At 35.3% G+C, this 26,000-nt stretch overlaps 1 protein-coding gene across 2 annotated transcripts in view; it reads left to right on the top strand.

The window, feature by feature from the left end:
- Positions 1-18,666, top strand: part of NAB1 (NGFI-A binding protein 1) — a 48,653-nt gene extending 29,987 nt beyond the window's left edge. The window contains exons 5-8 of one of the 2 annotated variants that reach the window (XM_045826132.1): positions 9,743-9,832; positions 11,700-11,859; positions 14,216-14,332; positions 16,146-18,666. In XM_045826132.1, the coding sequence (XP_045682088.1) occupies positions 9,743-9,832; positions 11,700-11,859; positions 14,216-14,332; positions 16,146-16,234 (456 nt within the window). In that variant the 3' untranslated portion in view covers positions 16,235-18,666. Of the gene's footprint in view, positions 1-9,742; positions 9,833-11,696; positions 11,860-14,215; positions 14,333-16,145 lie in introns of both variants that reach the window. The other variant, XM_045826055.1, reaches the window with a different exon arrangement.
- Positions 18,667-26,000: the final 7,334 nt, after the last annotated feature.

Below are 26,000 nucleotides of genomic sequence, written 5' to 3'. Positions count from 1 at the left end.
TAGATAAGATGGAAAAGACATTAAATTTATGGGCAGAAGACATGAACAGAAAATGTGTTTCAGCTGATGGCAGTGTGTTGTGCCAGAAAGCACTGAGCCTATACGAAGACTTCAGTAAGGGAGCCCCTAAAATGAGTGACACCAGGCCATTTACTGCAAGTAAGGGATGGTTACAGAAATTCAGGAATAGGTTCAGGCTGAAAAAATGTAAAAATTAATATATAGAGAGAGCACATTCACATAACTTTTATTATAGTATGTTGTTATAATTGACCTTTGTAAATTATTAGTTATTGTTCTCTTACTTGGTCTAAATTATAAATTAAACTTTATTATAGATATGTATGTATAGGAAAAAACATTGTACATATAAGGTTCAGTACTATCTGCGTATTTAGGCATCCACTGGGGGTCTTGGAGTGTATTCCTTGTGAATATAGGGGCACTTTCAGAGGTCAGTGTGTGGCAGAATAGATATTTTGAAGTTAGGTGGCACTTTTCTTTTTTTCTTGGGTAGGAGATAGGGGTCAGTACTCTGAGCCACCTGTTATTTAATTTCAAGTTAAAGAAAATAAGCTATGTTTGACCATCTTAAATATCCATCATCAAATTATTCTTACAAAGCTTCTGTTTATATGGAACAGTATTTCATTTATACCAAAGTCACAGTTATCTTTTAAAAACATAAATCCCCTTCTTAAAATCTACACTTTCTCCTGCGGCATCTAAAACCCTACATGATCCAACTCTGGCTTGCATCTCTGACCTCATCTGATACCACATTTCCCCATTCTTCTTCTTTTTTTTTTTTTTAATTCTCATCTAAGGATATTTTTATTGATTTTAAAGAGAGAGAGAAGCACACTGATTTGGTTGCCTTCTGTATGCACCCTCACCAGGGATTGAACCCACAACCTAGCTATGTGCCCTGAACAAGAATTGAACCCGCAACCTTTCGGTGTAAGGAGGCAATGCTCCAACAAACTGAGCCACCTGGCCAGGGCATATTGTGCTATCGTTACTGTGTCCCAGCTACATGGACCAATTTTCTGTATCTGTAACATGCTAAACTCATTTGTGCCTCAGCACTCACTGTTATTCTTACCTAGATCTTGAGATTTTCATATGGTTTCAGTTCCCTCTAACTTCAGTGTCTCCCTTTGTAAAAGGGACACCCTTACCCCAAAATCACATTTAGGCTCATACTCATGGTTTGTTTAGTTTGTTTTGCTAACACCAGTATCTGGAACTATTATATATTTGTTTTTAATTTATTATCAGTCTGCCTCATTAAATGTGAATAGAAGTTTTTATCTGTTTATCTACTATTTCATACTGAATTTATAATAATGATTACACTTAATAGGCACTTAATAAAATCTGTTGTATGAAGTAAAGAGTGTCTGTGAATAAGCATATTTGACTTCTAAAATCTTTAGCCTAAACCAGTGGTTCTCAAAGAAGAATTCTGTCTGAAAGGGGGCGCATTTTTTTAAAAATGTGATTATGTTTGTAATCAACCTCACTGTTAACTCTGGAGTAAGGGTTAAGATGGGTTGCCTTGGATACCACTCAAAAAGTTTTTTGAAATTATCTAAAAGGCCATTGAAAATTTATCTCAACTAGTGAAACAGTTTTATCTTATTGCACCCAAGATAACAAGTAAGAGAGGCTCCCTGTGGACATAGCTGTTAGTGCCTCTTCCCCTGAAAGGAAAGGCAGGTAAACTCAGAAACTGCTAAGAAGGCATGTGCCATTGGAGGATTTCGAGGAAGGAAGGAAGCTACAAAACCTACCCAGTGGCCAGTAAAGGTAGTCAGTCAGTCAGCTGTTACGCTAGAAATTATGTCCACATCTTCCTGCTGGTCCTTAATATGATCAAGATTCGGGCTGCTCTCACATTGAAACTCCACTTTCCTTTTTGTCTAGCTTCAGAGATCACTATTGAACATTGAAGTTTGAGATCACAAATCTCATGGACTGTTGGAACTCTAGTTCTTCTTGTTAGACTGTATTGATAAGTCTTTCTGACTTCTGAATGGTCCTGATCTGAAATTAAAGCAAAATTGTTTTTTGTATCCAGTTACAGTATTTTGAGTTTCTTTTTAATAGCTTGGAGTATTGGGTTAGAGCATTAGATGAGGCCTTTCTATTCCTTTAAATATATTCCACTAGAGGTAATGGAATTAGAGATCTAAATGGTAAGTTTATTGTTTTACTGGAATTCACAAAGCTCTTTGAACAGTTCTGAATTTAGAATTAAGATAATCAGTGGTTCCTTTCTGTGAATAACAGTTCTAACCCTTTCTAAATAAAACAAGTGACTAATCAATCCCAAGCTTTTTTAAATGCTCTTGTAGACACTAAACTCTTCATTTTGTTTCCCAGAACTAAATAGGGACTTTAGCTTTGAAGTTAGGATAGTAGTTTACTTTTTTTGTTGATTTTTAATTTCGTTTTATTTTTACTTCGTTTTTTTTTAAAGGAACTTATGTATTTCAGGGCATAAGTATCTCTTCATAGTGTATGTGTGTTACATATATGTGTATACCTACATATTATATAGTGATTCTTTGTAAAATATACAATATTGGCATAAATCATTGTCTAAATTATTTTGTGTACTCTTAAGTAAAATTTGAGATACTACAGCTATTCATTTGGTTTTGGAAACTGAAATGGAGGTAGTTAGTATTAGCAGTAGAGGGTTACTACTATTTCCTTAAGACTTTTTATAACACATTAGTGCTTTGCTTATGTCTACCTTTTGTGTGGCCCCTGGGGAGGGGGAGAATTTCTGGCATGAGAAGAGATTTGGGGAGGTTCTATTGAGATACACTTTGAGCTGGGGTTTAAAAAGAAGGGTAGGATTTCAGAAGGTGGTACGAATGTGGGCTGGAGGGTGGAGGGGCATTGCAAAGATACACTAGCATGGGCAAAGACAGAGAGGTAAGAAAACTATGTGTGTTTCAAGAACATTGAGACCAGTTTGTCCAGCATGTGAGTAACACAAAGGACTTCATAAGTAAAATGAGAAAGACTGTAGAATTTTTTGAATTTACTTATTTCTCTTATTTCATTTGAGTATTTCTTTTGTGATTCTTAGCTTATTAATTCTCTATTAAAAGAAAATAATAAGGTAAGCTTAGCTCTCTGTAAAGCATAACCAGGTACTAATTACTAGACTGAAATTAATGAGACACCTTTTTTTCTCTTTTCATCTTTATTTTTCCAAAATCCTTGACAGTGACATAGGATCATACATGCCAAATTGCCGGGGTTTTTGTTTTTTTTTTTTTCATTTTAAAAACATAATTTTTACAGTGAACAAAAAGAAATGTAATGCCCAGTAGATAAAATAGAAATGACATCAAAACAGACATGTAAGGGAAAGAAAAACACTTTCTTCCATGTCATTATCAGTACATATGATACAGTAATAAAATTTGTGCTTCGTTAAGCTCAGTAAGATGTTTTCTTGTTGCTAAATGCTTTATTTTCCTGATCACTTTCTGAAGGGTTGGATGGAATGAAGTTTTAAAATCCTTGTCTGATTTTTCTTATTATGTGGTAGGTTGTTCCCCTTAGGGATAGTTAGCTATTTATTTGGTGGTTGTGGTGGTGGTTGTTTAATCGGTGTACCTGTTGTGTTAAAGTACTCAGAATAATCTGTTGTCCTGAAATACTGCTTCCTACTGCATATTAGACATTTTAAAAATTGGATCTTGAACTTTATAATTCCTAGAGCGTATGAGATAGACACAAAGGAAAAAAAGCCTGCTAGCTTGGGGAAGCCTTAGGGTAACCCATCACTTGGAATGAGGCCTCTAACGAAAGTGCTTCTTCAGCCTTCTGTGTCAGTGAGCGAGGTTTGGGAATATTTCTGCCCAGGCTAGATGAATAGCTTGTCCACTTGGGATGTCTACCCTCTGTGTGAGTCCACTTTCAGCTAAAATGGATGTGGATTATGTTTATTCTTTTTTGTCAGAGACCTCAGATTTGTAAAAATATTTTGTAATTGTAAAAATAACTGCTGAGGCCATTGTAACAATAATAACTGCTTTTTATTGAATCCTTTATATGTCTGTCCCTCTAGGGGAAATTCATTATCACATGCCTTCTTGTCTACTCTATATGGAGGCTTTATGATTTCCATTTTACAGCCAAGGAGAGACCCAGAAAGGCTCAGTAACTTGTCCAAGTTGCCATATTGCTATCTAGTAGCAGAACCAGGAGCTTCAAATCTACGTCTGACTCCTAAACTTCAAATTAATACAACCTTCCTGGGTGCTAATGGACATTCACAAAGCACCTTAGGTGTGAAAAACGCTATTGGGATTGTACTTTTCTTCCTACTAGTGTGGTTTAAAGGGCAAAATGTGCTGGACACTGGTAATCTTTGAAGAAGGGGGAAAGAGTGGCAGTTACCATTTTCTTATCCAAGGAAACTTATCCAGTAAACAATAAGGCTTGAGTAGAAAACTTACCAATATAAATTATACTATAAACAATATAAACTTAATATAAATGATAAAAACAATATAAATATGACATCATTTGGCATACTAATTGTTTTAAATGAGGAAAATCTGTTAAGAAGATAAACAGTAAATAAAAAACATTAGTTTGATTTATTTATATTGTACCTATGACAGAAAGTATTTAAGAGAGTTTGACAACTAGTTAAAGGAGATGAAAAATCAAATGCCAAAGGCCCTGGCACTCTTGCTTTCTCCTCACTTTTTTGAAACATTATTTAAAAGTAGATTTAGTTGATAACCGTTTTCATTAAGAGTAAGTATACTGTGTTCCATGAAACAAACCCTGTTATTACCTTTAATGTTACAAGTAGTAGTATCTCAGAAGGAGAGGAAGAATCTGTAAAACAACCAGTCTCAGGACTGGTGACGGTAGCTGACCAGGCGGGCTGTTAACTGTTCATATCTCCTCTGTAAATGTTCTTCTTTCACTGAAATTGCTGGAGACTAGGCAAAGAGATGGGAGGTGACAGAATTCTTGAACCTGTGTGGGCTGGAGGGCAAAGCAATCAGAGATAAGTGGATGAAAGAAATGAAGTTTGTTAATAGAGACCAGAAAGTCAGAGAATTGGGGTTTGAAGAAGAAAGACTTAGAGGAAACATCTGCTAGCAGTTCCCGTGGGGTGGGGGTAGGAGCATGAGGAAGGTGGGGGAGGAGGGTCAGAATCCACCTACACTGTTACTAAGCTTGTTGAAAAGAAAGCCGGTCTAATTTGATGTAGATTCTTCCCCTCTGGATCAGAAAAACAGAAGCATTACAATCTGCTATTCATATAGAAAGTGTGAGTAGAAAAAAGGAAAACGCACGTGTGAGACTGAGAACATCTGCTGGAACAAGTCATTTTAAAGACAGCTAAGCAGTAACTTTAAAGCTGTTTGCTCGTATTTGGTGGGAAGGTTGAGGAGGAGTAGGGATGGAGACCAATGGGATGAGAGTAATTAGGTCACAAATAGCATCCCTCTCTGTATCTTTTATTTTCTCAGTTCTCAGACTCAGAGTCTTGCCAGTAAGGGAACACTGTGATTAATGGCAGCCGCCAAGAATATGACATGAAGATAAATTGTTCGTAGCATAGTGCAGCTGGTTCCTGGGAAAAAACACTTGAGACACATAACAAAAGTCCTGTACCAAACATAATGTGAAAGAGACCATTTCTTGGTAATATTCTCACTTTCCTCACTTTTATGTATTTCTAAGTCATATATTTTGGGTTCCTAAAACCTACTTTATATGTCATGAAGTGATAGCTACTCAATCCTGTAGTTTTCCCATCCACAGTGAACTATCAGAGACTGTGGGAGAAAATCAGAATGACTAATGTGCTCAGTTGCAAGGACCACTGATTACTTACTGTTATTTATTACTTATTTTGTGCCTTTATTTCTCTTTGTTAATGAGGAAGCAGTGTCCATTTTCCAAAAACTTTCAAATATGTAGAGTTTGACATCCCCCCTTCCAGTTTTTCTGTGTTTTTGTGCTTGAATAATCCTGCCGGTGGTGCCACCATGTATTTTCGTATAGCAATGTATACTTTTCAAAGATTTAACCATTTGCATTTCTTCATTTAATCTGCACAAATCTCCATTGGGCAGATAACACAGAATGTTTCATCTCCATTTAAAAATTGGGGACACTGGAAATAATGAGGTTACCTTTTTTGCCTGAGATCACACATTTAGTTCCTAACGTAAGACTAGATCACTCCTTTCTCATTCTGAGATATCAGAGGTTCTGGCTTAGCTGCCCTCCACTCAGGGCACAAGCCTCCTTCCTGGTCCTGAGTTTCTTATTCTAATGAGTGTTACCACCAAACTCCTGGTTGCTAAAGCCCTATCTCAGGAATTCGTGTATTTCTCTGTCCGAGACCTAGGTCACCATTTTCAGTCTCCAATTGCAGCCTTCTGACCAGTTCCCTACCACCATCCTTGAACCACCCCTAATCCATTGTCTCCATCACATCAGATTGGGTTGGACTTGCTAAAATGTAGACCTAGTTAGTTTCTTCCTTGAGACCTTCCATGTCTTCACTTTTCATTTAAGATAAAACTAAAATTCTTAACATGGTTTACAAGGCCTCACAAACTTTGGCCCTGTGTATGTATCCAGCTGCTTCTCTCACCACTCCCTCTTTCTCAGTGTATTCCCTGTGTTACCTATATTAATCATTTTTTTAGCTTCTCTGGTGTATCCTGTACTTTTGCCTTCAGGCCTCTTTCATTACTGCTCTTCTACCCTGGAGACACTCTCTCTCTTTCAAGTCTCAGACTAGGTGTCACACCCTCTAGCCTTCATGAAACAGTGCCCTCTGCTCTGCTCCGGATCTCTTTGTCTGTCTCCCCCTCTAGACTGTATTTGTCAGCAGGGCAGGAGTATCATATCCCCAGCCTTGATTGAGTACAAAGTGTAGAATCTGTTAGGCAAACAAGATGTTTTTGTTGAATGAATAAACAGGTGTTTCCAGTTTTCCATTGTTCTTTTCACTAAAACAGTTCCTCAAGAATATAGTCAATATTCTCTTGGTGGTTTTAGTGTTAAATCCCTATTTCCTACTCATCCTCTAAGATGTCTATGTGTTATAAATATCCCTAAAATTTATCTACTCATATTTCCCCAGTATCATAGAAATACAGTAAGTAACATAGCATGCTATCTATTTTACTCTGGTTAAATCTTATGGTTTTTAGGAGGACCTTAATAAATATCAGTAGCAAACTTTTAGTGGATAATTTCTATGTGCTAAGACATCATGCTAAGTGTTTTGTCATGAATTTTTTTGTTTTCTTAAAATGGTTCTATAGTTAGCTGAGTATTGTTTTTATCTCCATTTTATAGACGGGGAAACAGACACAGAAAGAGGAAGTATTCTTTCCAGTATCACAGCAAATAAGTGGTACAATTAGACTTTAAACTCACAGAGTTAAACCAGTTGAGTTTATGGAAAGCACACTGTAAGAGAAATGCTTCTATTTACTGTTGTGAGTTTCATAAAGGGTGGTAACTCTAGGAATTTATGGTTTGAGCACAGGATTGGAAGTCCATGTCTGTAGCTGTAAAATGAGGGAAACCTGGTGTTTTGTGGTGGGGATTAAATGAGATAATATGTGTAATATACAGAACATAGTCAGGAACTGCTACATTCTAGGTGCCAGAAAAAATGATAGCTGCCTTTATTCTTGCTTTCTAAGTCTACTAGCTTACCTTGCTGAACTTTAGAACTTGAAGGAGAGGTTGCTAAAGAGAAAGTTAGATTTTTAGGTCTAAGTAAGTCCTTAGGAGAAAAATTAAATGACTAAGAAAAATTAAATGACTTAGATTTAGACTATACACTTATATAAAGTTCATTCTAGCCTAGTTCATGATTATTTTCTATATATTCCTTTAAGCCAAGTGTCCTTGATCACATGTAACAACCTAAAAAGGTGACTATTTTCAATACTTTAAACATGCTGATTGTGGGTATTAACCCACCATAAAGCTACATATGACTGTGTCAATATGTCATATTTATTTGCTCTCTTCTCCATTTCATGGCTTTGAATTTAAAAATAGCAAATTATTCCTTAGGAAATAAGTTTTGGTAGGTGAAATATTTGAAAACATGAGGCCGATAGTGGGGAAGTAATTTTTTAAAGAGACCCTGATGGGGAAAAGTTTTTGAACCAGTATATCATATTTCGAAGAAGAGAAAAACTTTGTTATTACATCTTTTTCTGTTGTTATTGTAAGAACTTTGGTTTTTAATGCTTCACCCTTTGGTATAAATATATAGCTTGTCAAACAAAGGGAGAAATGTTTTAGAAGTTAATGGCAGTTTCTGTGAGGTAGTTTTCAGTGAAGTTATTAAGACCATGCCACCATGATGTTTTGTAGTCATACATTGCATGTGGAACAGCAAACAATAAAAAATTTAAAAAAAAAACATGAAGAAAGTCATAGGTAGATTGGTACTAATAGATATAAAGTATTGTATAAAATAGATATAATTTAAATTGGAGGACTGTCCAGGAGTAGAGTGCCCCGAACAGGCTCTGTTTAATATAAAAATTTAGTATGTATAGATACACTTACTTGGCAGTTATTATATGCTAAAGGCACTATTTCACTTACTAATCTATCTCTTTTGGTCCTCACAACAACCCTAACAGATAGGTTTTCTTATCCTTATTTTTCATGAGGAAACTGAAGTTTAAAAGGGTTAAGTTACTCATTCTGTTTACAGAGCTGCTGAAGTGGTAGAAGTGGAACGTGAATGCAGGTCTTTCTAATTCCAAAGCTCTGTTGTCTGTCTTATGCAGTGGTAAAGGAGAAATGACAAGTCAACATAGACAAATTCTTCAGAAATTTAGGTTGAGATTACTGGGTACCACCTTAAAGAAAATTTACTTTGGATCTTTACCACATTATGTATAACAAGATAAATCCCAGATGGGTTAGAGAGTTAAATTTAAAAAACAAAACAAACAACAAAATAAAGACTTAGAAAAACTAGAGGGTAAATTTGAATACTTACCAAATCTCTAAAGCAGAATGCTTTCCTAAACTCTATAGCAATAGAAGAAATCACAAAATAAAATTTAAAAAAAAATTCTGAATATCAAAACAAAAATATAAACTGGCAAAAATGAACAGAACAACAACACCCAGTGCTGGCCAGGAGAACTATCATATATTACTTATGGTATAACAAACCAGTTAACGCCCTTGTAGACAGTATGTGAAAGACATAAAAATGTTCATCTCTGTGCAGTAATTCTACTTCTGGGAATCACTTGTATTGGATAATCTAAACTATGTGAAATGCTTTTCCCATGAAAATATTTTTGTAGTGTTTTTCAAACCAAAAGTAAGGAAAAGAATCTAAATGTCCAGTATGAAGGTAGTGATTAAATAGTCAAATCATTAGATGAAATGCTATATAACCACTATTATCAATGATCATGAATTCTGCCTTTCAGTATAAAACAGTGTGGCTCTATAAGTCCTTTTACCTTTTTCATACATGTTTTTACTCAGGTTACAACAATAGAATATGGTAGTTGTACCATAAAAGACTAAAGTGAAATATTTACATTAAAATCTTAATCATGATTACTCTGGTAGTAGGATTAAGGTGGTTTTCTTTGCTTTATTTCCTGAGTTGTTGATTATATGTTTATTTTATTTACAAACTCTGAGTAAAAAGGACTTATTCTTTGATCTGCAGGACGGGTTTGCAGATTTCCAGGACTCCGTGCAGACTCTTTTCCAGCAGGCCAAAGCCAAGAGTGAAGAACTCGCTGCTCTTAGTTCACAGGTAATGTAAACCACCAGTTAACATTTCATAATAATATCTGTAGGATGAAAAATAAATGGCTGCTTAAACTAGCTTCAGTTTTAAGCATCCAAGGAGTGAATTTTATATCTGGTTGTTCTTAAAGTGTCATCTGATCCACAGCTGTATCAACAAGATGGCAATAACAACTTGATTTGATTTGGTTTATGAACAGAATCTTTTTGAACAGAATCTGATACAGTGATACTTATTTATTCTTTGTAGTTTTGTAGGAAGTAAAATAGCTTCTCTACCAAAGAAAATTCAAAAGAAGTAATTTGATACCAGGAAAACAGCCCACATGTTGACCATGTCTGTGTGAAATACAACTCTGAGATAGTATGAGTTTTCAATAAAATATTAATTGTCAGATCAACTTTGTAGCTTTCATTACAACATTTCAATTAGTGTATAATAAAAATTGTTAATATGTAGCTCTAGGTACTTTTGCTGTTATTTCATTGTGTATACTGAAATAAAAATTTCAATGACTTTTAAAAAGTCATTTCTCCAAGCATCACTTTTAGAAAACACTGTAAGTTTTATTCATGTTAATCTTCTCCCTAGTGGCTGCTTTTGGTCAAATTTAGTAGTTCCAAGTTGGTTTTTTTTTTTCATGTTAAGAGAATGAAAAATACATTTCCCACTCAGAAGTCTTATTTTGTCAGTTAATTAGTAACACATTCAAATGAATTGAAGTTATTGTTTCTTTTGATCTGGTTTATGAGCATTCAGAAAAATAGCATAAATATAAGCTTCTATCCTATTCTATAAATTAACATATTTCACTTAATTGATTTTTACTATTGTGAATCAGGATGGTTTGTAAGTGATTTTCTGTAGCAACTTCCTTGTATTACTCTTTTGTATAGCATGGTAATGATTCATAGCTACATTTCAAATATTATTCTTTGGCAAAATATCACCAATACACTGCTTTGAATACCACATATAAGTAATTTAGAATAGTACATAAAGAAGGAACTTAAAAAACACATGCAGAAATAAATTTATATTTTAGCCAGCTAATTGTGTGTTTTAAAACATGTCTTTTTTATGATTGGTTGAAAATATTGCCATTTTGTTCCATGGTGAAGGTGAAGATCCTAGTGGGCACTGATGTTTTTCTGCATAATTTGCATTGTTTAATATTTGTGGAAGGTGTGTTTGTCTTCTTCTGGACAGCCATTTTACACCTCTTCTCCCCCAGTATACTGTCATTATATCAGCATCTGTGTAGTGCCAAATCCTAAAATAAAAATGCCAAGCCTCCCTGTGTGTTAGAAGCAGCTTATAGCAGATGTTGCTGTGGCAATAAGGTTCCTTTTTCAAAAAGCTCTTTCATCCCTAACTGGTGTGGCTCAGTGGGCTGGGCTTTGTCCTGCAAACTGAAAGGTTGCTGGCTAGATTCCTGGTCAAGGCACGTGCCTGGGTTTTGGGCCAGGTCCTTGATTAGGGGCGTGTGAGAGGCAAACGATCCATGTTTCTCTCCCTCTCTTTCTCCTTCTCTTCCCCTCTCTCTAAAACTAAATAAATAAAATATTCTAAAAAAATCTTTCAGAGGACTCAGTCCTTTGGAAAACAGCTCAGGTTATTTTGCTTTTGAACTGAAATGGAATTCTCTCTGGGATTAAGCAAAAAGACTTTTTCTTTTGCACAAAATCTAACATTTTATGTGATGATATAGACATCTATGCATATTTATGAAATGTGTGTACCACATGAAGTGTGAACTAATTTTAATGAATCCTAAATATATTTGCTGGAGTCTGAAATTGGCATCTTTAAACCATTAAAAAATCTGGATTGTTTTAGTTACTGACTTTATTTTTGCTTTACTTACTAGCAGCCTGATAAGGTAATGGCAAAGCAGATGGAGTTCCTTTGCACCCAAGCTGGCTATGAGAGACTGCAGCATGCTGAGAGAAGACTATCTACGGGACTTTACAGGCAAAGCTCGGAAGAGCACAGCCCTAATGGCTTGACTTCTGATAACTCTGATGGACAAGGTGAATCTCTTAGAAAGACCTACTACACCTTTAGAGCCGCTTTTGTGTGCACTTCAAAGAGAAACAAGAATTGCTGGTTTTAAAATCTTGATATTTTCAGTGAATTATGTTATAGGTTCTCTATCAAAATTAGTTTTCAAATTGTCCCTTTTTCAAAAAGGGAAGGAATTCACCATGCAAATTTAATTTTTAAAGTTTTTTTAAACCTTATTCTTAAGTAATAGCTGGCATATACAGTTGATATGTATTTTGTAAAGGGTGGGTGGGAATGGGAGATGTAAATAGTGCAGTTGTTCCTGGGTATGGATATAGGAGCTAGAGGATTGGTTCCAGAACCCCCTGTGGATACCAAAATCTGGATGCTTAAGACCCTTATAAAAACAGCATAGTATTTGCATATAACCTCGAATGTCCTCCTGTGTACTTTGGATCATCTCTAGCTTACTTATAGTACTTAATACAATGTAAATGCTGTACAAATAGTTGTTACACTCTATTGTTTAGAGATAATGACAAAAGAAAAAGTGTTGTACGTGTTCAGTACAGGTGCAGTCATCATAGGCCTAACTACATACTACATGTCAGCAACAAAATAACATTTTATCCCCAAATATTTTTGATATGCAGTTGGTCTGCAGATACAGAACCCATAGATAAAGAGAGCTGATTGTACTTAGCATTTTTCTCAAAGAAATGGATTCTGTGGGAGATCTTTTTTAAAAGATTTTTTAGAAGATTTGGCCCGGGCTGCCATAGCTCACTGGATTGAACACGGGCTGCGAACCAAAGTGTCGCAGGTTCAATTCCCAGCCAGGGCACATGCCTGGGTTGCAGGCCATAACCCCCAGCAACCGCACATTGATGTTTCTCTCTCTCTCTCTATCTCTCTCCCTTCCCTCTCTAAAAATAAATAAATAAAATCTTTAAAAAAAAAAGATTTTTTAGAAGATCTAAACTTCCTATTTTTTTAGCCTTCAAAAAACAGATTTGTCTGTGAAATTTATAATATTTGGTTCCTAAGAGAATATGGTGACTGCTTCCCAAAGTATTATGCCAAGCACAGAGATTTTAAGAGAGTATAAGAATGGAAAGACCTGAAAAAATGTTGTCTACTTTCAGGCTTCACATTGTCCAGTACTCCCTGTGAAAATATTTTGCGTGGTATGCTCTTTGGAAATTGTCCTCTTAAACTCTTAGGTTTAGAAACTATGATTTATGAGTATTTTTACTATTTTAAAATTTATTTCATTTTTTCTTTATTCACACATGAAGAAAATCTCAAGTCATGGTCATTCACTCACTCTACAATTTTTTTTCAGTACCACCTATGTGCCAGGCATGCTTCTAGGCACTGAAGATGCAGCAGTGAACAAGATAATACCCCTGCCCACTTGGAGGTCCTACTCTAGTGGAGGGAGATGTGCAGTATATAAGTATAGAAATATATCCTCTAGTTTGAAATAGCAATAAGTGTTTGAAGAAAACCTAGTTTTGTAGGACCTTTTTTAATGTATTCTTGTTATACTTTCTAGAGAGTAGTTATTATTGTCAGAAAAATAAGATCTCTTTTTAAGTAAGAATACCATATTAAGCATTCACCAACTGTAGAGTAAAATATTATACATGTCAGCAGATCAGACTAGTGGAGGAGAACATTCTTCCTTTTTAAAATGTTACAGAAACTTTTTAGTTGAGGTTTTGTTTAACTTGTTCAGTTATCCTGGACAGTTGAGACTTAACAGTTAGGAAGCAAAAGCATTAATGAAAGATTTTGATGACTAATTTGTAACACCAGGATAATTCAGTGTGGGGTGGCATTTTGCTAAGTGTGATGCATTTAGGTTTATGACAGAATATGCTTTGGTATTTAAAGCATTTTTACCGTATCTGTGATAATTCTGTTTTTTCATGGATTTACAATAGGTCTTGTTATATTTTTAATAATAGGCAATTGGCTTGAAGCCATCTCTGTTCCTCTAGTATTTGTTATTATGTGGTTCATGACATGCCTTGGTAAAATGGTTGCACCAGTAAAAAAATACCTTATGGAGGGGATGTATTATATGCCAAAGTTGGAGTGCTTACTCAAAATCTCGGTGTTTTGTTTAGTTTATGGAGAGCTCTTAAAAATGCCCTGGCAGGACTGTACACCTTAGGGCTAACATGAATTGCCATTTTCCTCCTATATTATTTCATAAAATATTTCTCTAATTATTACTTAAATTCTGCAGTGCCTGTTGACTTTCTTTACTATTTTCTTAAGAAGTGTTGAGGCAATTTGTGGGAATAATATTTAAGAAAAACCATGGTGTGTTTTTAATAGTATTCATACGGCTTTTTCTCCCCTTTTCATTAGGAGAGAGACCTTTGAATCTCCGAATGCCTAATATACAGAACAGACAACCCCATCATTTTGTGGTGGATGGGGAGCTGAATAGACTTTACTCCAGCGAGGCCAAGTCCCACTCATCAGGTGAGAATGTGGGATATGATTAGAGTGAGAAAAACTTGAATAAACATCATTAAGTCCTATTCTTCTTCCTCCCACTGTTTCCTCCCACCCCCAAGAAAGATCATTCCTAACAGTGTTGTTACTAGTCAGTTTTCCTCCCCTTGGAAGAAATAATAGATTGGCATAATAATAGCTGGTCTTTTTGAGAACCTGGTATTCCAAAGTGTTGACAGGGAAAATCTCAGGAAGGTTGAGATTATTTTGATTAGCTCTTCATGAATGGTGACTTTTATACAAATTTTAAACCAAATAATAAATGGATGGTTTGAGTTATGTAACTGTCTTTTTTTCCCGGCCTTTCATAACATGAAATTGATGGATTACATGTTTGCTCTCATGCTGAGAAACCCTTGTATTTCAGAATCTAAATATGTCATGCATATGCATTTTGGAGATGATGTTCATAGTTCAGAAATAAACCAAACTTCATAAAAGTATCAGTTGTTCCTTATTATAGTTAGATGTTTACATATTTTTATCCAAGTAAAGTGAGTTAGGTTAAACAAAGTTAAATTGTTGGAAACCAACACCATTTGAAAGAATCTGGTATCATTCAGTCTTCAAGTTAAAATAAAATTAGGAGTCACTTAAAGTCAGTTGCTTCTTCTGTAAAATAGAAATAATTTCACCCTCATAGTGTAGTGATGAGGATTAGACAAGATGATGTATATGAATTGTCTGGCTGTTAGGAATTCAGTAAGTGGTAGCTACTATTTTTATTACTCTTCTTTGCTGAATTTAACATCCATTTCTGTATAGGGAGAGTAAATTTATAAATTGAACTGCTTAATTTCAGATAAGATATTAGTATTGGTTACCTTTCTAGAATGTTTTTCAAAGTGCATGTGTGTGTGTATACATGTATCCCCCAGCACTAGTACCTCACATAAATATGATATTTTACCATCATTCGGTAGTGTTTATGTGAGATTGAAATAACTATACAGGCACAACTCCAAGGAATGATTCCTTACACAGTAGAATTTTCATTCTTTTATTCCTCTTTCTCACACCTTAATGTTCCATGGCTAGAGAAACTTTTAAAAATAGTTCTGGCCCTGGCTGGTGTAGCTCAGTGGATTGAATGCTGGCTGTGAACCCCAGAGGGTTGCCAATTTGATTTCCAGTCAGGGCACATGCCTGGGTTGTGGGCCAGGCCCCTAGTATGGGGTGAGTGAGAGGCAACCACACATTTTTGTTCAACCACACACTGATGTTTCTCTCCCTCTCTTTCTCCTTCTCTTCCCCTCTCTCTAATGATAAATAAATAAAATCTGAAAAAAGTTCCATGTTTAAACATGTAAGATGTTTTTCTATGTCATTTTGTTTGTTGGTCATAAATATTTGACTAGTAACTTTGTTGTATATCAGTGACTGGTTTTATTTTATATATGTTATTTATCATATTGGACCAAGCATTAAATAAAAATATGTTCTATATGCTAATTGCTTTATGTGCATTTCATGACATAACTCACATCACCCTATAAAGATACTATACCCAGTTTATAGATGAAGACATTAATGCTTAGAGAGGTGTGTAATTGCCCAGAGATAGATACAGCTAGTAATTGGCAGAGCTGGAATTTAAATACAGAATCCAAGCTCTTAACCAAAACTCTCTAACATTTTTATGTGGTATTGCAGAATTATGAATAATTGATACTATTTGCTGTGGAGTTTGGGGGTTTGTTTTATAAGTTTGTTTGAATTTGTTTTTTGTGATCTACTGATTTAAAGTATCAATACACTTTGTATTTCTGTTTTTATGCAGAGAGCCTTGGGATTTTAAAAGACTACCCTCACTCAGCTTTTACTTTAGAAAAGAAAGTCATTAAAACAGAGCCTGAAGATTCAAGATAGCTGTGATTTTCGCACTATTCTTTGGAAATGGCATCAGTTTTAAGGATAATGCTCCATCATAGAAATAAGCCTTAATAACCAATGTTGCCTCATTCAGCTCAAACAGATTTCATAGCCAAAGCCTAAGGACTAATACAGTGGTCTGTGGAAACCAGGAAGACAGAACAATAGCCACAAAGGAAAAAAATTTAAAGAATGTTGTAACAAAAATATTGACCATTCACATTCCTGTGTAAGTCATTTTATGTGGAAAGGCTTACAAATTAATATTGTAAGCATTTATTATTTAAGAATGTACAATGTGTTTGTGTAATTTATAGAAGTAAAATCTAGATGTTGGGACCTGTTTGGTCCAGTAGATGTGGATAGTTTATTTTACTTGAAATTTCACTGTCTACTTTAAGTGTATTTAGCATAAGTATTATTATATGTCAGAGTTTAGAATCTTTGCAGTCATAAAAAAGAAAGTTTAAGTAATGTAGTTATTGGCAAGGTTGCAAGTGACTTTGGAAGAATGGAATTTAGCAAACACTCAGTTTAAACCAAGGAAAATAATATGGATTTAATATTTGATGAAATTGATTTTGTTTAATAGAAAATATATCCTTTATAGTAGTAAAATATTCTTACTGGCTTAATTGGGTACATGTACACAATTAGTAAATATTAGAGTAAAGTTAAAAAGGTGAGAAACACAGTAAAAAATCTTTCTTACCTAGTTGACCCAGATTGCATTATATGATAGCTACTTAAGATGTAGCAAAAATAGGGAGCTATTACTTGGACAGAGAACTTGAAACAAGTGGACTGATGTGTAAAAGCCTTGACTTAAACATTGCCATTTCAGAATGTGTTAAGTAGATTAAGATTAGTAAATTAACCCTAAATGTGATAAAGATGGTGACTGTTAACAAAGACTGTAATATATAATAAAGTGAATACCGTTTTATATCCAGAAATTCTTCTCTACATACTGGAATCAGAAACTAAATTGCTCTCCCTAGGGAATGTCTTCCCGCCCAAACCTTCACAAGTGTGGACAATCACTACATCCGCATTTGCAGCATATTTCCATGGTGGTTTACTTGACATATATTCTTTATTTATTTTATAATTTCCTTTTTGTACACCTTTCAGATTTGTGAATGCAGATTTTTTTAAAAATTCATTTTCACTTGAAAATACATTTTAATTCCCCCTATTTAATGGGCTATGTGCATATATGTGGGGGTGTGCTTAAATGTTAATAGTGTACGTGCATACTTACGAGAATTTCCCATTAGAATCCATAGTAAAAAAATAAAGTGTTATTACCAATTTGTATTTTTTCTGTTGGTTTAAGAGGAGAAGATATTTACAGCTTTACCTAATTCCTCCAGACTCATCTAAACCCAGATGTTGCTGAGAAGAGCATATTGATTTGGAATATGCGGGGTTTTTGTTCTCAGTTCTGCTCTAGGTCATAACTGTTTAAAAATATTAAGTCATAATCTGTTATACTAAAATTCATCAGCCAAATATTAGATGAAATGTCTGTACTGTAGTCTCTAATCACTATCACATATATGATTGCTTTTTCATTTTGGTTTGTAGAATAGCTTTACAGTAGGAACACCGGTAAACAACTTCTATACTATTACAAGGCTTTTTTCCCTTCCTAAATGTTTTCATTGTACCATAGTGTTTTGCCCCCAAAGAAGCTTTTTATGGATCTTGCAACTTTGTTGCTAGCTTGAGGTTGATTATTGTGGTTGTATTGTTCAATGTGTGTAGAAATAGTATGAATATGATTTAAATAGATTGTTCAGTTTTTAATATTAGCCATAGAACTGGTTAGTATCTCAGTAGTTTCATGAAACGTTTCCTGTATTCTAACCTATTTTGAGAAATTTTGTGGGTTTTTTAGAATTGTGTCTTATAGTTCCAGTTTGGAGATTTTAATATGCAACAATTTTTAAAGATGCTGTAATTGTCCAACTAATATTTATCCATCTTTTATGGCCCCACAAACTGCATCTTTAAATCTATAAATGTTTCCTTAAGCATCGTACTTTTCTGGTCTTTCAAGCTTAGTGATAAGAGGGAAGCACAAGAAAAATTTCAGTAGAATACAGTTTTTATTTTGTAAACACTAATGTATTAAATTTGCTATACATTGAAGCAAATAATATATATTTTTATTTGAATTGTATATATGAATTGGATGTTATAACAGGTTGATTTTTTTCATTGTGTTAGAGGTATTTTCACTGAACAAGGTCAATTGGTTACCTCAGTATTACAGCCAATATAGTACAAGGGACCATTTCTTCCTCAGTCTGTGTTGTATTTTATTACGTGAAGTCTGCGTTTCTGTGACTCTTAAAGCTGTGGTGAGGTGGGACGAGTGCACTTGCTTCCTGTGGCAATAAAAATTTTCTGTGCCTCACACATTTACGTTTATAGAACTTTCTACATAGCACTTTCCACAGTAGATGATGTTAGCTACTTTGCCGCCTCCTTTGAGTACTTGGTCTGGGCTTGGGATTTAGGGACCAGAGGCTTATGTCTTAAGTCAAGACTAAATATTATTGCCAGCTGTCTTCATACCTGGAAAGATATTTGGTAAACAGGTACTCAGTGGATTCTGGTCTATCAGAGAGTTTAGTTTGTTCTAACAAGTTCACAAAAACATTGTAAAAACTATATCTAACCAACTAAGCATTTAATAAATAAAATGTTGGGATTTAACATTTATAGTATACTAATGTTTAACATGTTCATGTGCTTTGGCTTCAGTATATTAAGTTAATTATATGAAATTGGACTAACCTGTCACTGAAAATTAGCCAAAGCTTTGCAACAAAGTTTTTTTTTCCTCACTTGAGAACATTCTCACTGATTTTTAGAGGGGATGGGAGGGAGGGGGAAACATTGACAGGTTGCCTCTCATACGTGTGTACATTCCACAACTGGGCTGAACCTGCAACCTAGGCATGTGCCCTGATTGGGAATTGAACCTATGACCTTTCAGCTGGTTGGATGATGCAACCAGCTGAGCCACACTGGCCAGGGCTGCAGTGAAGTTTTAACTGATGAACTTACAAGATTCATGAAGAGCTTCAATGTGTCAAGCACTATGCTAGTTGATGTGAGGGTGAAGGCCACAGAAGAAATACGACGTGATCCTTTCCCTTTGGGAACCCAATACCTAGTTGAATTGAAACTAATACCACTCAGATGAAAATACAAGTTTTTGTGTGTTACACACTTGAGATGAATAAGGAGCTGACATTTAAGTGCATTCAATGTTACAGGTGAAAGCAAGCCCGTTTAATGAGACTCAGAAGAGATTGACCTTAACAGAGTACTTAACAGAAAGCGGTAGGATGTTATATAAAGCCATAGTGGTAGTGTGTTTCAGTTTGAGGCCACTTTTTAAAGAAAATAATTACCATTTTATTTTGAAGCTGAATGTCAGATCATCTTGGTAGTAATTCTTTTGACAGTCCATGGAATATGTCAAAAGACAGGAGAAAAAAATGGGCTTTTTCCTGTTCTTGATCAGTAAAACCACTTGGGTAAAAGCTTTAGAATTTAATGATTACACAGCTATTAGCAGCTAGTATATCTTTACAATTATACTTGATGGTATTTAAGACTTAAAACCTAATTGCATATGCATGGAATTTCCTAACATGGTTTGCTATTGACACAATACCTATTTTGTTTATGACTACTTAATACTGCACTGAGTCTTCAAAAGAAAATGAACCAAGGTAATTAACCTAATGAAACTAGGAAGTTGGTCTCTTACGGGAAATGAATTCAGTTAATAAATAGCTGAAGTTAGGACTGAGCAAATGTTCTGTGTTTTTACAGTTTGAAATATATGACCAAACGTGGTAGCTGCTATTTAAATAAAAACCACCTTATGGTCCAGCTGTGTGCATGGGTGGTGTTTCAGGGAATCCAAGTTTGTTTATTCGTTATTATGTGTGGGTGTCCTCATAAGTGAAATTCTCAAGTGGGCCTTCAAAGTTAATAAAAAAAAAGATCTAAACTCCAGAAACCTTGCTATTAACTATAGGACCCTGCAAGATGATTCTTATTTTACGTAGAAGTGATCAAAACCTAAATGGGTGGGCTAAGGCTTTTAAGTTCATTTTTTTGAGTATGCAACAAACAATTGCATTCTTTTTTTTTTAAGATTTTAATTATTTATTTTTAGAGAGGGAAGGGAAGGGAGAGAGAAAGAGAGAGAAACATCAATGTGCAGTTGCTGGGGGCCATGGCCTGCAACCCAGGCATGTGCCCTGACTGGGAATCGAACCTATAATGCCTGGTTCGCAGCCCGCGCTCAATCCACTGAGCTATGCCAGCCAGGGCAACAGTTGCATTAAAACTTCTTTCCTAGCATTTGTTTCTACCGACCTGTGAAAATTAAAAAAAAAAAAACCAAAAAAACCCTAAAGGTGTTTTTTTATTTTTTTGTTCAGAAAAAGATAGAAATTTTTTTTAAGTTCAACTTACAAATCTTTATAAGTTTAGCAAATTTTATCCACTTTTATGGGAACTGTGAATAATGATTGGTTGCATTTACAAAATTAGTTAATTGAACTCCTTTATTCTTTCATATTCTTGTGTTTTAAGGGCCAAAAATTTTTAATTAAAACATCCTGTTGAGTTCTGGGTCTCCTAGTTGTGTCTACTTGGTCACAGTTTCCAGGGTTATTTGATAGCTAAATAATCTACTTACAAAGTATCACTTCAATATTATTAAAGGTCTAGTTTTTACCAGTCCTTCAATTAAAGGAAATTTTATGACATTTTTGTAACAATTGGATAAAACTCTCAAACAATGAACACTGGAAATGAATCACATAAAGTACTAATCTTAGTTTTATGTCAACATCCATATGAGATGTTTAGCTATGATCCTTCTTTGTTTTATTGCCTGATTCAAAACACTTCAGTGAGAAATTGCGTGTGTTTAATTTTTTTTATTGTACACTTGCTGTCTATAAGCTTTTCAATGTTATATCTCAAAAGAATTGACTTAGTCTCAGAGAAATGGAGTTAAGTGAGTGCTGCCATTAAAGTTGCAAAATGCAGATTAGGTACATTTATCTCTCAAGGTGGTACTGCCACACAAATGGTAAAATCAACCCAAGTATTTTTCTCATCGACAAATTTTGCGAATTTCCTGGTAATCTAAACAATTTGGTAATAAACCCAGGCTAGTTTTACTGTGGGTGAGCAGCAGTGACGGTGTAAGTTAGATTGTGCTTCATATTTACACATTCTGAAACCTTATGAGTCATCTGTGCATTAGAAGTTTGCACCTCATAAATTTATGTTGAAGTACCATGTTCAACACCTACACACAAACCTAAACTAGTAAGGCCATCCCCTTATAACTGTCACAGACACCCTCTGCTGACAGGTCACTGGGGCTCAAGTACGTAGGAAGATATTTAAGTAGCGCATACGTAGGTGGAATCTTACCGGTAACTAGCTCAGCAGAAGCATTTTATAATTTTCTGAGACTACCTACCAGCCCCAACTGTGAACTGTTAAACCAAACATCTGTGGCCTAGCCCCATACCCCGCTATTTATTGTCCTTCCCAGAAGACAAAGTGATTTGTTTGGTACCATATTCTTACACTATAAGCCCTCCAGATCTCATCATTTTAGTTATGTTTCCAAAAAAAGTACAGTGGGCCCTTGAACAACATGGGTTTGAACTATGTGGGTCTACTAATACACAGATTTTTTTCCCCAATAAACTCTGTAAATGTATTTTATGATTTTAACATTTTTTTCTCTAGCTTACCTTATTGTAAGAACACAGTATATAACTCATGTAACACAAAATATGTGTTAATCAACTGTATGTTATCAATTAAGGCTTCCAGTTAGCAGTCAGCTATTAGTAGTTAAGTTTTTGAAGAGTCCAAAGTTATATGTGGATTTTTTAATATGGGGGTTGGCACCCCTAAACCCCATGTTCGAGGGCTGTACACCCTTCCACCCTTAGGTCCCTGGTAGCACTGTGTAAAGGATGTTTTCCACCAACAGTTAAAATGGACTAGATTATCCTTTTCCTTCCTGATTTCAGCCAGTTATTCTATCATCAGAAAGAATATGCCCAATATATTGAATGAATTACCTTTGCATTTATTGGCTAACTCTGAAATTAGACCACATCTTTCTGATTTTTATTAATGAGAAGACAAAACAGCTCATATAATGGGTAGATATCATAGATGTAGCCAGGTACTTTGTGTAATTAAAAGGCAATTTATACTTAAAAAATAGCACTTCAAAGAGAAATAATTTTGAGGTTATCTAATTTATTCAAAGAAGAAAAATATATTCAAAAGAAAAGAGAAGGATCTCATTTCCCAAGACTTTAAACACAATAGTTTATGATAGTTAAAAGGAGAAATAACTCTTCTATTTTTCCCTTATTAAAAAGACAAGAACTAATTCTTTGTAAAGCAAATGATCTCAAACTGAGGCTTATACTCTTTTTAAAAAAAAGATTTTTTAATTTATTTGTAGAGAGAAGGGAAGGGAGGGAGAAAGAGGTAGAAAAACATCAATGTGAGATGGGTTGCTTGACCACACCTCAACCAGGGACCAAGCCTGCAGCCCAGGCATGTGCCCTGACAGGGAATCAAACCAGTGACCTTTCACTTCCTGGGAAGATGCCCAACCAACTGAGCCACACCAGACAGGGTGAACTGAAGCTTATACTCTTAATCTAGTGTAATTGTAGGAGTGCTATATATCAAACTTACATTACCTAGCACTACACCAACTGCTATACATTTCATCCTCTCTGCAACTCCAAAAGGTAATTATCACCCCCCATTTTGCAGGTGAGAACACAGAGGTCTTGAGTTAGGTAACAAGTTATCATATACCTAATAAGTATAATAGTAATGGGCCAGTCCACTTGTTTGATGCCAAAGTCCACTTGCACCCTATCCTGTCAAATTTCCTTTGAACCCCGTGGGCAGCAATGTGTAAACATTGTACACTTTAACACAGTTAACTCTTTAAAATGCAGATAAATCCTAACTATACTCACATATGGAAACAACTAGGCTATATATGAGTATTCATCAGCTGGTTAGTTGTTAGTGGTATCTAGATGCCCGCAGAAGCTTCCTAAAGGAAGTAAATGTCAAGCCATTCTAAGGGCAGGTCTTCAAGCAGAGACGTGAAAGGATGTTGTCCTGCTTTGGGACTAGCACATATGAAAGGCCCAAGTAAGACAACAGAAAAATCACACTTAGGTACCACTGGGAAATTTAATGGACTAGAGCAGAGAATTCAAGTAAGAAAATAAGATAAAACATCCAAAAAACAATGCCCACTAAATAAAATCTTTTGAAACTCATTCAGAGTTCTCATTTAATTTGGGAAGCAATTAAAAGCTTTTGAGAAGGGGAGTGAAGCAGTCTGAAAATGTCTGTAACACAAGGACAAAGTAATACAAATTATCAAACAGCAAGCACCGATGAGGATGTGGAGAAAGGGGAACCCTTTCACATGGTTGGTGGGAATGCAGACTGGTACAGCCACTGTGGAAGGCAGTATGGAGTTACCTCAAAAAATTAAAAATGGATCTGCCTTTTGACCCAATGATCCCACTTCTGGGAATATATGCAAAGAAACCCAAAACACTAATTGAAAAGAACATAAGCACCCCTATGTTATAGCAGCATTATTTACAATCGCCAAGACCTGGAAGCAGCCCAAGTGTTCATCAGTAGATGAGTGTATAAAACAACTATGGGACATTTACTCAATGGAATACTACTCAGCCATAAAAATAAAGTTTTACCCTTTGTGACAGTATGGATGGACCTGAAGAACATTATTCTAAGTGAAATAAGCCAGTCAGAGAAAGATAAATACCGCATGATTTCACTCATGTGGAATCTAAGGAACAAAGTAAACAAGTGAAATAGAGACAGAGTCATAGAAAACAGGGTAACAGCTAGTGGGGAGGGGCTGGAGGAGGAGGGGTTGAGCACAAAGGAAAAAGGACTCATGGACATGGACAACAGTGTGGTGATTGAGGGGGATTGGGGAGTATAAGGGGACTAAATGGTAATTGAAAAATATAATAAATTTTTAAAATCTGGAAATAAAAAATAATACAAATTGGATCCTTAATATAAGGTGTTCCAAGGAGCTCCCAAAAGGTTTGATTCTGGTCTGGCATGTGGAAGAAGCAGCTGGGATGCTATTGCAGTGTCTAGCCTTCAGGTGGTCAAACTGAACTTGAGCTGTGAGAATAACCACCAAGGGGAACAAGAATGAAGGCTATCCAATCATTCAATAATTCATTCATTAAGTAAATGTTTGTCATGCCACCTGCTTAAAAATATCCAGGTACAATGTTTGGAACTGTAGATACAAAGATATCATCCCTGTCCTTGAGGGACACTCGCTCTCTAACAGAAGACAGCGATTGCTGATGATGAGTGGCAGGACTTGATAACAGATTAAAATAAATGTCTGATTCATGATGAAGAAACATATTGACCAATTACATAAAAATTATCCATGGTTGTCATACCTGGGAAAATAAGGGAATACTAGCATCACTTTCTAAAAGAACGTGAGGAAAGAGTTTGGTATTCAATAATACTTTATTTTAGACAAGTTAGTGTGCAGGTGATAATTGTTTCTGCTTTGGTTTCTGTTCTTAATGAGAAAGGAAAATTCAGACTGTACATTAGAAAAATATAGGTCACCTCCAGCTCCTTTTTGTAGGTCAATGTGAGGGCTCCAATGAGACAGTCATGGGAGGGCCAAGGAAGAAGCAGCATGTAAGCACTGATAGCTTTAGAAATACTCAAAATCAAATGTAATTATTGTACTTTATCTGTTTCTTAAATTGAGCGTCTTTTTAAGATAAAGAAATGTGTTGTTTTTTAAATCTTTTTTAAAATTTTGTTGTTCAAGTAGTTTTCTGTCTTTTACTTACATCCCAGTAATACATTTTTTTAAATCAAGGGTTTTCTAATACCAAAAAAAAATTATCATCACTAACATTTTTAAGGGTCATGTAAGGACCAGGTGACCATAGAACAAATCAAAGTATGATTCCTGAACTTGAACCATAAAACAGACAACATTATTCTGAACAAATGCAAAGAATAAGAGAAAGAATTACCAACTGTGCCTGTCACCCAGACCTATTCTCTGCTTTCATTCAAGGGTGTGAATACAGTAAGTGGGTATCTTTGCAGGCCATCTTGGAGGCTTCCTTCCACAGTGAGTGGGGACCATGAGCTCTGTTTGACATGCTGAATTGGAGAGGCCTTCAGTTTATCTTAGTGGAGCTATGTAGGATTTCCTTGGAAACAAAGCCTGGAGCTCACAGGTTTGGGAGTTATTGGTTTTCATAAACCAATAATGCCATGGGAGTGAATGAGAATGGTTAAAAATAGAAGATAATTAAAGATAGCCTCCTGGAGAATATTAACTTAGAGCATGCAAAATGACAAGAGCCACCAAATCTACTAAGAAAGGGCAGTTAGGTAGGAGAGAAAAAGTGACATCCTGGAAGCCACTAGGTAGAGGTCATCAGTAATGTCAGATTAGATAAGAGTCCAGTGGGATGGGAACAGACTGTTGGATTGGATTTTAAGGAATTCATTGTTAACCTTTAAGAGAGTGCTATCAAACACACTAACTGGGAAGAATAATTAGTGTGCTTTTAAAATGCAACTTGGTAAAGTAAAACACAACGTGCTAGTT

The sequence above is a fragment of the Phyllostomus hastatus genome, unplaced genomic scaffold (genome assembly GCF_019186645.2).
Source record: "Phyllostomus hastatus isolate PE091 unplaced genomic scaffold, TTU_PhHast_1.1 phas_contig_1, whole genome shotgun sequence".
NCBI classification, from domain to species: domain Eukaryota; kingdom Metazoa; phylum Chordata; class Mammalia; order Chiroptera; family Phyllostomidae; genus Phyllostomus; species Phyllostomus hastatus.
This window is presented reverse-complemented; position numbering and strand designations above follow the sequence as displayed.